General features: G+C 45.9%; 2 protein-coding genes across 2 annotated transcripts; one reads left to right on the forward strand and one right to left on the reverse strand.

The window, feature by feature from the left end:
• The first annotated feature begins 1530 nt into the window (after positions 1-1530).
• LOC128257548 (uncharacterized) lies at positions 1531-13086 on the forward strand. The gene is given in 7 exon segments (XM_052988611.1): positions 1531-1900; positions 4400-4547; positions 7277-7836; positions 7838-8353; positions 8761-9199; positions 9265-10920; positions 11540-13086. Coding segments are annotated over 6 exon segments (4584 nt in total). The 5' UTR covers positions 1531-1900; positions 4400-4450; the 3' UTR covers positions 12856-13086.
• A 730-nt stretch (positions 13087-13816) lies between these two features.
• LOC128262422 (G-protein-signaling modulator 2) lies at positions 13817-17758 on the reverse strand. The gene is made up of 2 exons (XM_052996676.1): positions 16202-17758; positions 13817-15616 (listed from the first exon to the last, which is right to left on the reverse strand). Exons 1-2 carry the CDS (start codon positions 17480-17482, stop codon positions 14927-14929), a joined length of 1971 nt encoding a protein of 656 aa, XP_052852636.1. The 5' UTR covers positions 17483-17758; the 3' UTR covers positions 13817-14926.
• Between the last annotated feature and the right edge of the window lie 198 nt (positions 17759-17956).

Here is a 17956-nt window from a genome sequence, read left to right on the forward strand (position 1 = left end):
TCGGTAGCCGGCGGTTGGGAGGGCGCAAAAGTTGGGGGCGCGGCTGCATGGCCTGATAAACCGGGTAAGTGTGAGCTGTTTATTCAGGTCGAGGTTCGATTGGAGTAATGGCGGGGCTCCGTAGAAGCTCTCTTTCACGTACACGGATGTTGTGATTGGGCTGGCCCTTTCCTGCTTCTTTCTTTTCTTTTCGTTTCATTTTTTCCCCCTTTCTCCATATATATTTTTTCGAACATCTTGGCAATTTGTGTGGCTTTTGTGTCACGATATCTCCAAGCACCGCATTTAATTTAATGATGACGATTTTATTAATGAAATTAAAGAAGAAAGCCGACAGCAGCGAGCGATGGCAAAAGCGTGCGAAATCCGAAACGAAGCGGAAGTGCCCACCAGAGATCTCTGTCAAAACATCCATCAGAGGGATTTATCGCCCTTGGTTGCCTGCATTGACGTATTCAATATTTAAGCATACACATTCGCATACATTTCTGTGCATACCCAAGTTGAGTCAGCCGATGTGCGGGTAAGCTAACTCGGTTTTACCCACCGCTAAAGCTAATTCTGGCCCACGAAGGCCAACACGCACTAGGTTAAGTGAACTATTGCGCTCCATAACAGATAATAATAATCAGCATTAACCGATCGTTATGAATCAACGGTGGAATGCCCGAAGTTCAAGCCAGAACCAAAACCGACAGTGTGTGGAGTGGAATTGGAGCATGAATAAGTGTCGTCCACACATGGGAGGAACCCATAAAACTTAACCAGCTACGCAGCATATTTCAAAATCCCCCCTTTAACAACAGCATAACAGCTTTACGAGTGACAGACAAAGGGTCACACATTAATGGCTTTGTTGTTTTTGTAAAATACAAATAAAAATATTTACAATATTACCATATATATTTTTTTTGGCTTAAATATAAATACTTTTTTTAAATGTGGGTAATAATTAAATGATATTTTCGGCCCAGTTCTAAATTCGACCGTATTAGCTTTTCATCTTCACCAATTGAGTTCAGATTATGATCACGTTTCCAAAAAACTATAAATCTAGTTAGTTATTAACGTGATTCCTTTAGTCAGAAACATATATTGGATCTGTGGGAACATATTCGCTTAAAATCATACAACGAAGCTTCAGAAAAAAAGCAACATTTTATTTTAAATTTACTGATATATATATGTTAAGAACCGATCAATTAACAAATGTTAAAAAAAAGACCAAGTGTTCTCTTAAAATATTATGTTAAAATGTCCCAAAAATACAAAAAAAAAAATGTATGTAAAAATATTACCTCAAAATAAGTGATAAATTCAAACGTTGTTTAAGGGGCTATATTTTTGAATCGTTTTTAAAATACCCCGACCTTGCAGCTGCGCATAACCCCCCAATGCGTCAGAGGCCTTTTAAGTGAGTTAGAGCTCGGCTTGTTTTGGTTTTTGGCAGTTCGTGTCGCACCGCGACATGTTCGATCGAACCAACTGAAGCGTCTTGGCCAACTGGGGAGCTACTAGGCCATTGCGGAGTCTTGCAAAAGCTCAAATGCGCAACGCCCGCCGTTGAGGTTGCACGCGAATTTGAATTACCGCCGCGGATCAAAAGGAAAAACGTTAAGTCGCTAGAGAGTTGGCGAAGCGATCGGAGTGAAAACCGAATTTGGCGCAGCGTTTCAGCTAAAAAGTCTATCTGTGTGCGCCCAGTGAAATTCAGTGAAAATTGCTAATTTCATAGCACCGGCCAGCTGTGCACCTGGATTAAAGCACATACCGCTTAGGATTGAAACCGAAAACGAAACCAAAACCCAAACCCAAACCAATCAAATAGTTTCACTTTTTATTGGATTAGCCGCCGCGGCAGCAGCAGCAGCAGCAGCAGCAACTCATCTCAATTAAACAGGTTTGTTGAGCAATCGAGGGTGTGGAGTCCGCGGCTAATTGAAATTGAAACCAAAACCGAGCTTTAAGTGCGGCTCGTAAACGTGTCAAAGGTGTCAAAGTCAAATGTCGTTTCTTTTCCAAACCAGCAACTCAATCATTTAATTAGCTTAGCCTACGCTAATTGAAAACTCAAGGTGAACTTTTGGCATTTACGATCGATCGCTCGCTTCTCGATTCTCCGAAAACTGGAATAACCAAGTAAACAAGCGGCTCGCATTCTGTACAAATATTATTTTTAGCTCGTTTCGAAATTATGTCAGAGTACTGGAGTACTTGAGTCCCCTCAAAAGTTCGACATGCGCAATTTAAACGGCTCTAAAAACGAGCGAGCCAAAGAAGAAACGACATTAACTGCGCCAGTCCAAGTCGAACCGTTAGGCGTAAGCCGAAAAAACCATTTCGCAAGTGTGGTCTAACTGAAGTTAACTGTAGCTGCAACTCAAAAAAAAAAAGAAACACAAAGTTGGCAATAAGCCAGCCGCCAAGGGAAAGAGCCAAAAATACCTGTATGAGTCGCTATTGGACTTTAAAGTGGAACATTTGGAGTGCTAGGTTCCCAGGGGAGATGGTCCAAAAGTTCAACACTCGCTTGATCCAATTATAGATAGTTCCCAATGGGCTCTTCAGGTGGTAAGCTTTGCAAAACTCTGACTTATTTGCATAAGAAAGTGCAGAAAAAGAGATAAAATGCAAGGGAAAAAACGAAAAATTAAAAGATTCATCAGTATTAAAATGATAGGCTTAAATGTTGAATTTTTATCCAAAAAAGATATTTAAAAACTTTTTTTTTAAAACGTTTTTATGCTTTGGCATCGACTTTTTTTAAGCGAATTTCAAACCTTTTGGGACCCAACATTTTCAGTGATTTCTATGGCCTACCAGTATAAAACGAATCTTAAAAATACCTCAAAACAATATTTAAAAAAGATCCCTTCCTTTAAAAATTTTATTTAAAATTTAAGTTATAAATAAAATGAAAAATCAAAAGTACGAATTTTTTAACAAGATCTCAGTTTTAAGAAAGGCAATGTTGGGACCACAGTTTATTTTTTGAGTGGAACGGCTGGGGAGTGGGTTATGGGTTGAGTACTTGCACTCGTATGATCGGATTATAGGTATTACGAATTGAAGTGCTCCAAAGGCAAAGCTGCCATGAAATTCCTTCGGTTATGCAGTGCCTCCCTTCTCAACCAGCCGGCTGACATGTGGCCTCATTTCACTAATCATTTAACTTTACACTCTAGTAACTGTCGGCCAAGCATGTCAGGCGGGGTCAAGACTGCCATCGTAGGTCGCCCATCTGTGGCAGTACTCACAACCCATTAGCCACACTTGACTCCCTTTGGCCCACAGTCAATGACAAACAATAGAGATAGAGCCGAGAGCTAAATGTTGAGGTTTTTTGCAGGTTTTAAGCTTTTTGCAGGCGAGGTGAAATCTTTGGCAGGCGGCGCGCCCAAGTTTTTGGCCCAAGTTCAAGTCAGCAGGCTTTCATTTCGGCTTGGTTGCAGTGAAAATGGCACTCCAAAGTAAACTGGCCTGGTTTTTCAGAACCATGCAACAGCCAAAAAGCATACACATTTTTGTTTTTCGGTTTTTTTTTTTGTTTTTGTAGCCGCCAGTTCCGTGTTGAAATTTCATTGTGGATCGACCAGGTGTTGGCCAGTTTTCATGTTTGGCCAATTGCAAATGCGGCCACTGGTTATTGAGAAAATGATTCACACAGTTTTCACCCAAAACGAACAAAAAAGCCAAAGCCAAACTCCTATGAAGGAAACAATCAAATCAAAAGACTTAGGCCACAAACTTATTTTTGTTGAGATGCTCATTTAAAACTTTTGACCACTGCGGAAAAGATGCGTTAAGTTATTACCTAACCATAATGAGGGAAAATCCTCGGTGTCATTAAAGTGGTCAGGGAGTTAACCCGCCGCTGAGCCATTTTCAATGGACCGGAAAACGCAAGCTCACACACACGCACAAGGCGCAAAAGTGAATTTTTTTTTAAACATTGTAGAGAAGACAAAAAATAAATAAAAATAAATGATGTATAAAGTTGACTGGTTGTTGCTGGCTGTATGTTCGTTTGGTTGTTTTGCCAAAGTGAAAGCGCAGCGACGTCAACGTCAGCGGCGATGTCTGCGCAGATTAATCACCCGGCCGTAAAGCGAAGACAGTTGGGCTCCTATAAACAAAAAAAAATACAGATCTATTATTTGGATGGGTTCGTGACCCTATCGAGTTGCTCTCCATTTTCACATGTTACGCAACCAAATTCTTTGCCGCGCCCCGGAAAGCAGATGCAAATTTATGCCTAGCCGATGATAGTGAAAGTGTCTAGCTGAAATTTGAATCTCACGGTTTGCTCGTGTGACGTCAAATGCTCAAGCTTAGCAACCACATTACTCACGCACTCACACACACTCTCTCTCTGTCTTTTTTTTTCGATTTTTTGCAGCCGCAGCAGCTGAAAACAGGAAATTTTTTGGCAACTCTTGGATGCCCGAAAATGGCACACTATGATCAACGTTGGCTGAAACTCTTCTCCGGCTGCCTTTTCCTCTTTTTGCTGGCTCTGCAAATTTCGGAGGCCAAGCGATCAAACGGTGAGTGCACAGTAAAAAAATATAAAATAAATAAGAACAAAAACTATAAAAAACTAGCAATTTATACGGAAAGCTTATTCAAATCGTAATATTGCCCGAATGTGTAACAGTTTAATTGTTTGCAATTATTTTATTTATTATTTTATTTGATTTATAATATTACCAAATCAAATAACAATTTAAAGAGAATTTATTTACTTCTTGTCAAATGTTGCTTCTCATTTTTAAGATATGCAACGATGTCGTTGTTCTTTCATTAAATCAATGTTTCTTCTCATTATTGAGATATATCGTTTAACAACCATTATGTCCATTAATCTTAGACATTTTAACAACAATTAGTATACCATAATTTTTGTTCTTTCATAAAGTAACATACCTCGAAAAAACCGTAGATAATTTCTTAGCTTTTGTGGCTGTGTAATGCCAAAATAGCAGGGCGAATTGCAAGTCAATGACTTCTTGAGCCAGAACTTTATGTTTTTTCTTTAGTCTTTTTGGGCAGAAAGCAGTCATTGAACCCGCCACGAGCGAATGTGGACCATTTGGTGGCTCATTAAGTGCCAAGATGCAGCTGCATAATTAACGTGACGTGCGAATATTCGTGTAGAACTCACAGAGTCTGGGTGGTGTGAAAAATGGCACGCTATCATTAAAAAGCGCTTAGCTGTAGAATAAGTCAGTCACCGTTAAGAAACCCCGCCAAAGAGCTAGAGCAAAAGGGAAACAAAGCCAGCCAGCCAGTCAGCCAGCCGGCTTCCAAATGCAGCGGACACTGTGTCAGTCGGTCAGAAGAGGTCCCAGACCCAGTACCAGTCCCAGTCCTAACTTCCACTCACAATAGGCCAACAAGTCTCTAGGTACTTACCAGTTTGCCGCTTTGATTTCGTTTTCGTTACGGTTCTGTTTTATACTCGTTTTTGTTTTCCGTTTTTCTGCTTCTTTTTCTTACATTTTTTTTTGTTTGCCGAGCGGAAGCCGAACGAAAGACTCAAGCGACAAACTCGATTAAGACGGGGAGGCGAGAATAAAAGTCGCCTGCAAATGACGTCTAGTGGCCGTTGTTTTACTGCCTGATTATATTCATCAGTGGCCAGCTTTAATTGCCAGCTGTCCGACGGCTTTTGCTTTGTTGTTGTTATTGCTAGCTTCATTCACGACAGAAACTGAAAGCCATTTTCATTTCTTTCTTTTTTTTTCGTAGCTGTCTCTTGTCCAAACGGCAAATACAAATTGATGGCCAACTCGAGCTCGAGGCGCTGCCAAAAAAAAAAACTTTCATTCAATTTCCAGCGAAAACTCCAGAAAAATAAAACCAACGGCCGCAAAGAAAGGCAGTGAAAAGTAAATAAAAATAAATAAATATTTCGGATGAGTCGAAGCGGATGTGCGGCAAAAAAAGAAATCTACTGAGATAAGTTCAGCGATTACTCAGCGGCTGCACCACCGAAACTTACTTTTAAAACATATGCTTATGTACCTTAAATGGGGGTTATTCGGATCATGTTTCAGATGAAAATGGAACTAAAATGGCAAACATGATATTATGATGAACGTGTTTAAAATAATCAAAACTCAAAGAGATTTAAAACGGGATCAATATGGAATAGACTAAGATTTTATTGAATTTCATTTAAAAATAAACCCTCGTTTATATGGTTTTCTTTCAGGTGCACTATAAAACAATTGTCTATTTATTTTTCATTTTAAACAAAAAACGTTATATTTTGTATAAGCTAAGGTAAAGGCTTTTTTTAAATTTGAAAAGCAGGGCTCAGTTCTCGATCTTTCCTTCGTTGCACATACGTTTTCAGTGCTCCAAATGCCAGTTGACAGTTGCATAATGACTGGTGCATTAAAAGTATATATCGAAAGTGCATAGGAAGTGACCAGCAATAACGACTGCAATTGACGCAACTAAAGCTCAGCTGTCGCAACCCCGAAGGCAGCGTTGCGTGCTGGACAGCAACAAATAAAATGGGGGAAGTAGGGGGCGGTATGAGGTAATGGGGGGCGAGATGATCACTCACTTTAATTGCATAACGCAGTCGAGACAATGGAATGGCTCTTCCCAAAGCAGAATGCTCATAGCATCCCCAGCCAAATCCGTGGCCATTTGAAGCGAATTGCTTATACGCCTCGTGGACAAGCTGTGCGCATACAAAACGCTTAATTCAAACCTGGCCCTGGGACGGCCAAACAACAACTGCGAACGGGGCTGGCACTGTAACAACAATTCCAGCAATGCCGCCGTCGGCCACTCCATTTTGTATTTTTAATTTCAATTTTGCAGTTTTCATAGACGATGGGTTTTTTTTTGTTCAACGCACGCGTCACGTCCTAAAAAAATAAAAGTGAAATTGTCGTAGCTGGGATTCGGCGGTTGAATAACACGAAAGTATGTCAGACTCTTTTCTTTCCCGCTAAAAAGTAAAACAGAAAACAATACATTTATATATTTTTAGTGGCTTCTAAAATGGAAAATCCCTTTAATTTTAATAAAAACCTAAAAGCTTAAAATAAAATAATTTATTTTTAAAAAGTACTATATAGTTTTTAGCAAAAGAGTTTAAACATATAAGTATAATTTTCATAAATAACTATCAATCCAAAATATATTTACTTATTTTCTTCTTCGGTTTTAAATAAGTTAGCTAATATTTAAATAAAATTCTCCTTTCTCTTGAAATAAATAACTAATTTTGATGGTTTTTATTCTCGTTTTATAGCTAATCTTACAGCCTGCCAGCACTTAAGACGCTCGGAGACGAGAAGAGCGAAATCGCTGCAATCCGGCTTTGAAGGACCATCCGTTCGGGTGCCACGCTGCCAGAAGAACGGCGACTTTGACAGCATCCAATGCGAGGATGAAAAGGCTGGCCGGGATTGCTGGTGTGTGGATGACTACGGTGTGGAATTGCCCGGCAGTCGTAATGAGACGCGTTCGGGGGTGACCTGCTCGGAGCCGAAACATTGTGCCGCCTCCGCCTGCCGCATGTTCTGCCCCTCGGGATTCGCCCGTGATCCTGCCACTGGCTGCTCCGTCTGCCGTTGCCGGGATCCATGCGATGGCCTGGAATGCCCGCGCGGGCAGTCGTGCCAGCTGCAGGAGGTGCAGTGCAAATCAGAGCCATGTCCGCCGCTGCCCACCTGCAAGAAGGCCCGATCTCTGGCCAATCTTTGCCCAGCTGGGCTACCCCTGGCGATCGATGACACTGTGAGGCCCTTCCTTTGCGGTCAGGATGCGGGCAAGCCGCAGTGTCCTCCTCTCTACCAATGCCTGGTGGAATGCCGGCAACGATTACGGAGTGTGCTGCCCCAGTGCATTGACCTTCCAGAAACCCGGAATCTGTCCGGCACCGGAGCAATCGCAGTACACCGAACGGACGGGCTACATGTGTGGCGCGCCCTGCTCCCACGATTTGGAGTGCCGCAATCTGGAGAAGTGCTGCTTGACCAAGGGATGTCAGTTCAACTGCCAGCAGCCGGGCAACGTCACGGGCTGCCATCAGGCCAAGGCCTTGGCGGACATCCTGTCGATCAATGAGCGCGAGGGACGCGGCTATGTGCCCGAGTGCAATGGACCTGGTGGCCAGTTCTCGCCGAAACAGTGCTCCCGGAATGGACTGGTCTGCTGGTGCGTGGATCCCCGAACCGGACATAAAATAAAGGAAACCATGGGTGCTGCAAATAATGTAAACTGTGAGGGTTGGGAGAACATGATCAGCAGATCATATGCCCGCAGTTTCCAGATGGAGCAGTGCGATACCAATATTTGTGCAGCTGTCTGCGAGTATGGATTTAAGGTAAGTGATAATACACTGGTAAAAAAAAAACATACTCCATTAAAATATTTTCCAATTGATTTTGATCCAATGCGGCTTTAAGTTATTTTAAATATGAAAATATTAAAATTTTTATAATTGTTTTTAATACCTGAAAATTTAATGTACATTTAAACCGTATTAAGATTAATTAAATGTATTTAGATCAAAAAAGGAATTACTTTAACTCTTATATTTTCAACATAGATTATAGAATTTAAAATCAAATCATGCTATTTAATACACATTTCATTAAAAATTATGATTTAATATTTAATGGAAACATTAAGTATGCAATTTTGAATTCAATAGTCAGAGAATTATGTTTACTTTGATGTTGTTTATTCTTGGATCTTTAATTAACCTAATCTTAAACTTTTGCTTAACAGAACGATCACAATGGCTGTCCCACGTGCGAATGCTCTGAGCCCTGCGATGGCTTCAAGTGCTCCATTGGCTCCCATTGCGAGGTGGCCACCGATCCGCTGTGTGAATCTGGTTCCTCGCTGTGCGCCTCCTGGCCCGTATGCAAGCCCGACCTGGTCTACTCCAATCCCTGTGACGTGGGCACCCCACTTTCGGACTCCGCCACCGGCGAGGTGATGTACTGCTATGAGGAGCGGCAGGGACGCAGCTTCCAGCCAACGGCCTTCTTCGAAACGGAACCGGAGTCGCAGTCCAAGCAGGGTCGCTCCATGAGCAATCGCATCATGTGTCCGGAGCAGTACAAGTGCACCAAACTCCATCGCGAAACGGAAAATGTGTGCTGTCCAGTGCCGGAAAAGGACACTCCTGCCGAGGAGGCAATGGGATCACATCAGCAAACTAGTGAGTTCTATCGCTACCTTGTTGTTTAATATATTATGAGTATTTAACAAATATTTTCTGTATAGTGTGCGAATATTTAAGGGACTTCTCGGAGCGCATGGAGGGCACTGAAGAGGGCATGCAGCTGGCGGTTCCTTCGCCCCGATGCACCGCCGATGGGGATTACGAGGGTCGCCAGTGCCAGCTGAAGAAGATTCGGGTGACGCGCGCCGAGCAGCGCAAGATTCTGGAGGAGAACACCATACGGCGCATGAGGATGCTGCTCGCCAGCGCTGCTCCAAGTGTGGCGAAACGATCTCGTCGAGATTCGGAACGCCTCAAGCTCTACCGCGTGGAGGATAGTGCCTTGAAGGTCCAGGTGGCTGCACCCGTGATGGGTCGCAGTGCCAAGGTGATCGACATGGGTGCGGATCGTCAGCAGGGATTGGGTCAGCTCTTTGAGACGGAGTTCAAGAAGGTGGCTTCGGCCTCCAAGCGGCCGCCGGAGAACGAGGATGAGCTGCTCGAAATGGAAGTGGAGCAATGCTGGTGCGTGGACAGCTTTGGCACGGAGATTCCCCGATCGCGGGGCTACAATGTCAGCGAGGACGCCTGCCGGAGTTTGCGCGATGACCTGGACTGCCTGGATCTCACCTGCAGAATGGGTTGCGAGTATGGCTTCGCCCTGGATCCGGATACCCGTTGTCCGGCCTGTCAGTGTCGTGATCCCTGCGATGGGGTGACCTGCGGCACCGGCAAAGAGTGCCGCGTGGTCGACGTGAGCTGCGAGGGTGAGTACTGCCCTCCAGTGCCGGCCTGCCTGCCGCGAAAGCCCGGACAGTGTCCCTATCTTGTGCCCCCGGGTCCGGACAACCTGGATGCCAACACCTGTGCCTATGAGTGCCGCACCGATGCCCACTGCGAGGGTTCCAGGCGGTGCTGTTCCAATGGCTGTGGCACCCAGTGCGTGGACCCCCAACTGAAGACAGCCTGCCAGCATCTGCAGGCCATCCAACTGCACCAGAGCTCCGAACTGGGCATTCCCGCCCGGCAAATGGCAGTGGCCCAGTGTGACGCCAGGAGTGGCAAGTGGGAGCAGGTGCAGTGCTCGCCGGATGGTCACTGCTGGTGTGTGGATGACCAGGGTAAAATCGTGCCCGGCACTAGGGTGAGCTCCCCCGAAACACCGCAGTGCCAGGAGAACTCCAGTTTCGCCTGCCCACGGACGAACTGCAGCCTGCAGTGCGAAAGTGGCCACCAAATGGACGCCAATGGATGCCCCACCTGCAAGTGCAGAAACTATTGCCACGAGGTGAGCTGCTCACCGCACGAGGAGTGCCAACTGATCCACGTGGAGTGTGTGGACAGCCCGTGTCCCAAGATGCCCATCTGTGTGCCGCGACGCGCCTCCGTCTGTCCCGAGGGCAATCCCCTCCAGCAGGGCGACCTGGACCTGAGCTGTGGCCCCCACAACGAGCACGAGGCCTGTCCCACCACCCACTCCTGCCAGCTGAATCCGGTCAGCAATCGCGGCGTCTGCTGCTCCAAGACCCGCGACGTCTGCTTCGAGTCCATGGACAATGGTTGTCTGGCCGGTGGCAAGTCGGAGCGCAATAGCACTCGCTACCGGTTCAGTCCCAGGGCCAACAAGTGCCTGGCCGTGGTCATCGACTCCGAGGCACCCGCCTGCCAGACCAAAAACCTCTTCCACAACGAACTGGCCTGCAACTCCGTGTGTCCAGGTGAGATTTCCGGTTCTTCTTGAAACTTAAAATTCGATTCACTTACTTTTTGCTTATTTAAATTTTTTTTAAACATGCTGACAAATATTTATATATTTTAAATGATGCATCTTTTAGGATATTATAAAAATTTCTTTAAAGGAAAAAATATTTATACAATTGAGAGCCTGCAGAAAAATATTTATAATGCTTTAAATGATTAATTTTTTAGGTTATTTGTCAATTTTGTACAAGCTTAAAAATATTAATGTATTTTAAATTATAATAAAAATTCAAATATTTATATTGTTTATGGTCAGCGTAAATTGTTAAAAAAGGTTTAGATATGATGTTTAAGGATGAGCATTAGGCTTAAAAATTTTCTGAAAGTTTGCAACATTCAGAAGAATACGTTCATAATTGTTATATTGTTTTATTAATTTAAGCAACTTCTTAATAATTTATTTTATTTATTATTTGAGTTATATTTTATTTTAGTTTGGGATGAACTAAACTTTTTTTCAAAAACAATGTGAGAAACTTAAAAAACCGAAAAACAAAAACAGGGTTTTTTAAGTTGCATATTTTATTATAATTTATTTTATTTTAAATATACGTAATCTATATCATTTCGTTGTAGTTCTAACCCAATGCGAACGCCTGAAGCTTAAGAACAGCCTGGCTGCCCAGCGCACGGGCCACTCCTCGGTGTGGTTCCAGCCACGATGCGATCCCGTCACCGGCCACTGGAGCCCGGTGCAGTGTCTGGGCAAGCAGCCCCAACCGGCGGACAGGCACACGGAGATTGTGAGCCGGGCCTTTGCCGCCGAGCCCGCCTCCGCCGCCGGCGCCGGCGAGGAATCGCCCGGAGTTTGCTGGTGTGCGGACAAGAAGGGAGCTCCGCTGAAGGGCACCCTCACGCGGGAGAGCGAGCCCATCTGCAACAGCAGGCAGGCGCGGAACCGGAAGAATTTCGAGGCCGGAGATCCGCTGATGGAGCAACTGATTGCCCAGCTGACGCAGCTGAACGATGTGGCCAGCGAGAATGTGGATTTCGATGAGCTGGAGGCGAGGATTCTGCCGGCCACCGCCAGTGCGGCGGAGTCTAGTGTGACGGAGCGGGTGCTGGAGCTGGCCAACTCCCTGCTGGACTCGCAGCTGTCCGTGGAGCAGGCCACGCTGAAGCCCATGGAGCTGAAGACCACCCGGTGTCGGGCTCTGGCCGCCACGGCTCCATTTCCGGTCAATTGCGACGAGGCGGGTGGCTTCCGGCCACTCCAGTGCAATGGAAGGAGCTGCTGGTGCGTGGATGCGGCCGGCAACCAACTGCAGGCCACACACATCTTCGGGGCCGGAGATCGGCGCTGCAACCATGTGCCCATCGAGGCGGTGGCCATCGAACTGCACCTGACCAACAGCAGTGGCCGGAGTGTGCGGAACGCCTACGACACCATCCGGCGGGAGCTGCAGCAGCTGCTCGGCGGCGAGTCCGTGGAGAATCTGCGCGTGCAGGAGAACTTCGATGGATCGGCCATCGTCCGGTTCGAGCTGCACAACGAGGCCAAGGTGGACATGGCCTTTGCCATCGAGGCGGCCATTTCGTCGGGTGATCTCCGCCTGGCCGGTGGTCACTTTCGGCCCGATCTGACCCGCTCCCACTTTGTGCACCGCAGTGGCCTGGTTCCGGTGGCCCAGGCGGCCACCGCCCAGGACGAGTCCATCCAGCTGGTGCTGTTCATCATGGCCACCAGCTCCGCCTTTCTGGTCAGCATATTTGTGGTCTATGTCATGCTGAAGCGGGGCCGCAGCCTCAATGCCGTGCCCTCGTATGCGAAGGGTGGCGCTGGGAGTGGTGGTGGCGACAAGGCCGTGGACTACTCCGCACCCATCTTCGTGCTGGCCGCCAGCGACATGGACGCCCAGCCCCTGGACAGCATCAAGGGGCTCAAGGCGTAGAGGCCTTTGTTGAGTTATCTAAATCAATTTGTAAATAAACGAGAGCAAATTTAAGATCTACTTTTAGGGGGGGAGGAGGAGTTCCACGGCAAAGGTCAGAGGCCTCGATTCCGCCCCAAATAAGCCAAAAGGGGCGTGCGACTTGAGGGGCCCCCACCATCGCATACCTATCGCATATGTTCTAGCACCTTAAGACGATTAATTTATGAATAAAGCTTTAAAATCGAATACAATTTGGCATTTTTGAAGGGATAAAGTTTGCAAAAATTTAATTTTAATTCTTCTTCATTATTAAGCAGCTGGTGTGATAAATGTTTTTAAATCCTGCAAAAATTTTAAATTGTTTTTTTTTGTTAGAAATATATTAGAGTTGATCTATGATCTGCTTGATTCATTAGAAATCAGAACAGCGCATGAAGCTCATGAAGTGGCTAGTGTACATCTAGGGTTCAAGAGATTCATAGTAAAAATAAAATAATTGTGATCCGGTATTTCGTACTTTGAGCACCATTGAACAGACAACTATAAACAGCAATAAAAAGAAACAAAAGTAAGCCACTGTTCTAAAGAATTCGCGATTTGTGGTTCGACTTAATGGAAAAGACTAGTCGCAACTGAATATTTTGGGCTCTAAATTTGATACCACAAGAATCGAAGACTGTACAATTATTGTTCTGACATAGACTTTTAAAAGCAATTGTTTTATTACATTTAAAAACAATTGGAATAATTTTAAAAAAAACCATAATTACGATCTTATCATTGTTATGAATTTTATATTTAATATAATACTCTGAAATTAATCATCACCACTAAAAAAAATATTTTTTTTTCCATATTAATTGCGGTTTGTGGTTTAAGTAAATTAAACAAAAAAAATTCATCAATTTTAAAAAGACCTTAGAAAAAACAAAGAAACGAAGTCTTCTAGATACACCCCTTTCAATTTAAAACAACCGCCTTTGTCAGCAAACAGTTTTTGATTTTAATATTTAATAATACATGACATAATTGTCCGCCTGTATGGTATGTTTTACGGCTGTATATCATAATGACCGACCGATCGATCGCTATCATTACGAATAGCTTCATGAGCGCACCTCATTCCTTTCCTTTCGTGCTACATAAACGTATAACATTAATAAATTTTGGCTTCGTTTCATGCAACTCGAACTCAGTTTTGTGTTTTTGTTTTGTGTATATATATTGTGTAGAACATTCCCCACGAATCGGTCAATTGCTAGACATTGGTATAACTATATATTGTTCATATGTATATTGTATATGTGTACGTATGGATGTGTATATCGTATGCTAATTGCTAACAAAAGCGCCGGCCCACAAATGGAAATCCGAGCAGCTCTTCTTTGTGTCTTGTTAATATCCTAAAAAAAATTGTAAGTGGCTTAAAAAGTATGCTCAGAGTTAACGATAGATAGAAAAATGCAATACTCATGGATACAATTGGAACGATTTGTAGATTTTCGATTTGGAAAATGCATTGCTTATGTGTAGGATGGTTCGTTAGACTTTAAACTTAGTAATTAGTTGAATGCGTTTAGAGAATGTAAGATCGTTGATCGTAGAGAAGACTTGGTTCCGTCTGTTGAGCAAATTGGATTAGTATACCATCGGCTTAAGCTAATTGTTGCACATGCAATTCAAACGTTAATATCGTAAAACTCGAGTGCAGATTGTTCAATATCATGGCCAACTCCAAGAGGAGTGTGTAATGAGTCATGACTGGATGAGTAAGTGCATCCAATGGAAGTTTCTCTCCATCTGCTCGTGTGTACGGGGCCGTATACGCCCCTTATATTTGGTTACGTGGTTAGTTGCTATTTATAAATTAATGCTTTTCATGTATGTGAGAGTGCGTGTGTGTGTATATATAAATCTTGTAAAAGAACTAAATGTTTAGTCGCCAATGGCCAAAAAGAAACGACTCAATAAAATGACCGCAAAATGTACGTATAACAAAATGAACGGGGAGAGCTGCGGCCAGGGATGGATTATTAGGATTGTTTTGGTTGGACTCCTTCTGTTCTGGACTCTAGCTACTTTCTACTTTCTACTTTCCAGCTCCGCCAGCCGAGCCATTGTTGTTGCTCCGACTGTTATTGTTGTTGTTGGCATTGCGGAACGGAATCGATGCGCGCTGATCCTCCATGCGACCGCTCTGCACCTTCATGATCAGCGAGAAGAAGTCCTCATCGGGCACGGTGGCTCCGCGTCCCGTCTGTCCGCGTGCCGCCCCGGCCACAGCTGCCTCTGGCACTGGTCGCGGTGGTGCCTCCGCCTCCGCATCCATGGTGACATTGGGTCGCGGCAGCTCGGACCGCTGCTCCTCCAGCCGCGAGCCCTGGCAGCGCATCAGCATGTCCAGGAAGTCGTCGTCCGGCTGCTGCGTGGTGGTGGCACTCCTGGCCAGCGGCCCATGACCGATGGGCACCGCATTGGCCGACGAGGGCGATTTCAGGCCAGGCAGATTGGTGGGATCCACGAACAGCGAGTTCTGCTGCACCAGCGGCTTGCGGGTGGCACCAGTGGCCACCGCCGGAGCGCCGGCGGGCATCACCTTGATCGAGCAGCGCTGGTCGTCCATGCGCTTTGACTGCGACCGCGACAGCATCTCGAAGAAGTCGTCATCTTTGGCTTTTCCGGTGGCCAACGCGCGACGCTTCTCCTCCTGCATGCGCTTGCCGTCCGGCGTGATCTTGATCAGGTCCAGCTGCTCCATGCTCTGGCGACGAACGCGCACCTGAGGGTAAACAATAAACAGCAATTAATGTGGTTATGACTCTGCGTTTTACTCTCACAGCATGTGATTTTTGTTTTGGTTTTCCCTACATCTAAATATTTACACCACAATTAGTTGGCAAACACTGCTAACAGCAGGTGTCCATAAACAAAACATACAAGTTTCTCTTTCAAAAATGGAAAAATTGAAAGATTTATGCTATGACTGAAAAGTTAGGGCCTTTTGGAATATTAAAAAAGTAAACTATGGCTAGCATTGATGATAGTTTTGTTTCATTTAACCTTCTTAGTTGCAAAAAAACTCAATTATTATTAATTGACAAAAAACAAAGTATATGTTGTATATAGATTACGTTATGAGGGCAAACAAATTGATTACTTTAATCCACAATGCTATAATTTATTTGATTGAGCTTTCAATAATTCCAGAATTCCGTTAAGTCACCAATTAATACAGACAAATGTAACTAACTGGCCCATTCAAATTAACCTTTTTAATAGATAGGTCAACCATCAAATACAGAGATTTGAAATCAAATTACATGGGGTAAAATAAAACCCATGTTTCCAAGTGTACTTTACTCACCATCCTTCCCTGCGAGTTCTCCGATCCGTCCGACTGGTGTCCACTGGCCGAGTGATCCGATGCGGAGGATCGTGCCTCCTCCTCGGTGGGCGATGGCTCCGACTCGGGCAATCCCAGCAGCTTCCGCAGATCCGAGATGTTCACCCTGGCCGTGCTCTCGCCCACGGGATCGTGCAGCTCCTTGGCCAGCTGCAGGTGCTGCTCCGCATAGCGCAGAGCGCGCTCGTGTCCGCCGATGGCGGAGTGGGCGTTGCCCAGCGACCAGCAGGCCCTGGCCTCGCCAATCCGGTCGCCCAGCTCCTGGGCAATGGCCAGGTGCCGATTGTGGTACTCGATGGCAGTGTTGAACTCGTGCAGCAGCGTGTACGTGTTGCCCAGGCTGTAGCAGCTCTGGGCCTCCACCTCCCGTTCGCCCAGCTCCACGGCCAGGGTCAGGGTGCGTTTGTAGTGCTCGGCGGCATCCTCGAATTGGCCCAGAAAGATGTGCGAGTTGCCCAGATTACTGTTGGCCCTGCGCTCGGCAGCCCGGTCGCCGAACTCCCTGGCAATGCGCAGTCGCTCCTGGTGATGCTCAATGGCCGCCTGAAAGTCTCCCAGCAGATAGTAGGTGTTGCCCAGATTGCCACACGCCCGTCCCTGGGCACCACGATCGCCCAGGTCCCGCATGAGCTTCAGGTTCTCCTGGTAGAACTCCACGGCACGGGTGAGAGCCTCCTTGACGTCGTCGCCGAACTTCCCGGGGTTTCGCTGACCCAAATGCTTGCCCTTGGCATGGTACACGTTGCCCAGGTTGTAGAGGGCCCGACCCTCGGACAGGCGATCGCCCAGCTGCCGGGCCAGGGTCAGATGGCGTTCACAACAGATGGCCGCCTCGTCGAAGCGGCCCATGACCTTCAGGGTGTTGCCCAGGTTCCCCGATGACTTGGCCTCGCCCAGGCGGTCGTTCATGCTCTTGGCCAGCGTGAGATCGTGCTTGTGGTACTGCATCGCCTTGTTGTAGTCGCCCAGGTAGAAGTAGGCGTTGCCCAGCTGCGAGTAAATGGCGGACAGAGTGCGGAGGTCCTCGGTTCCGGCCTGAATGGCCGCCTGGAAGAAGGCCACGCCCGCCCGGCAATCGCCCGCCTTGCACAGCCGTTCGCCCTCGAGCGCCAGCTCCAGGCACATGCTGGATCCGCCGTCGGATCCGGAGCCCTGCTGCGAGTTGCCGTCGTGGGAGTTGGCCCCACCCGTGCCCAGGCCCAGGCTGGACACATTCTCCGCCGATGCGGACAGCGAGGACATTCTGCTGCGACGAAGTCTCGCCTTTTTGTCGCGATGCTCCTTTTCGGGATGCTCGAAAAACTGGGAGTTGTCCACTTTGCGGCGATGTGGCTTGGGGGCGACTGCGAGGGGTCTTTCTGCCTTCTGCCTATCTCTGGACACTTGGCTGCTGGCTTTTAATGGGCTGCGGCAGGTGAAATTTCAGCAATTAGGTGTTCTTTTGTACCGTTTTTTTTTACTAATTAGTCTGCGTTTCTGATTCACGGCCAGTGTGACCAGAGCGAGCAGGGCGGAAAATAGATGGTGTTTTGTTAGTAAGGGCAGACACCACTGTACAGTTAAAATTTAATTTTGTGTAAATTTGCCGTTGGCAAGAATTTAAAATAAATTAAAAACTTATCTTATTTAATTATGGCGACAATTAAAATTCTGACAAATTTTTTTAGCTTTAAAATCTAATTGCTTAAAAGGATTTGTGAAAAACATTTCAATAAG

The sequence above is a fragment of the Drosophila gunungcola genome, chromosome 3R (genome assembly GCF_025200985.1).
Source record: "Drosophila gunungcola strain Sukarami chromosome 3R, Dgunungcola_SK_2, whole genome shotgun sequence".
In the NCBI taxonomy this organism is placed as follows: domain Eukaryota; kingdom Metazoa; phylum Arthropoda; class Insecta; order Diptera; family Drosophilidae; genus Drosophila; species Drosophila gunungcola.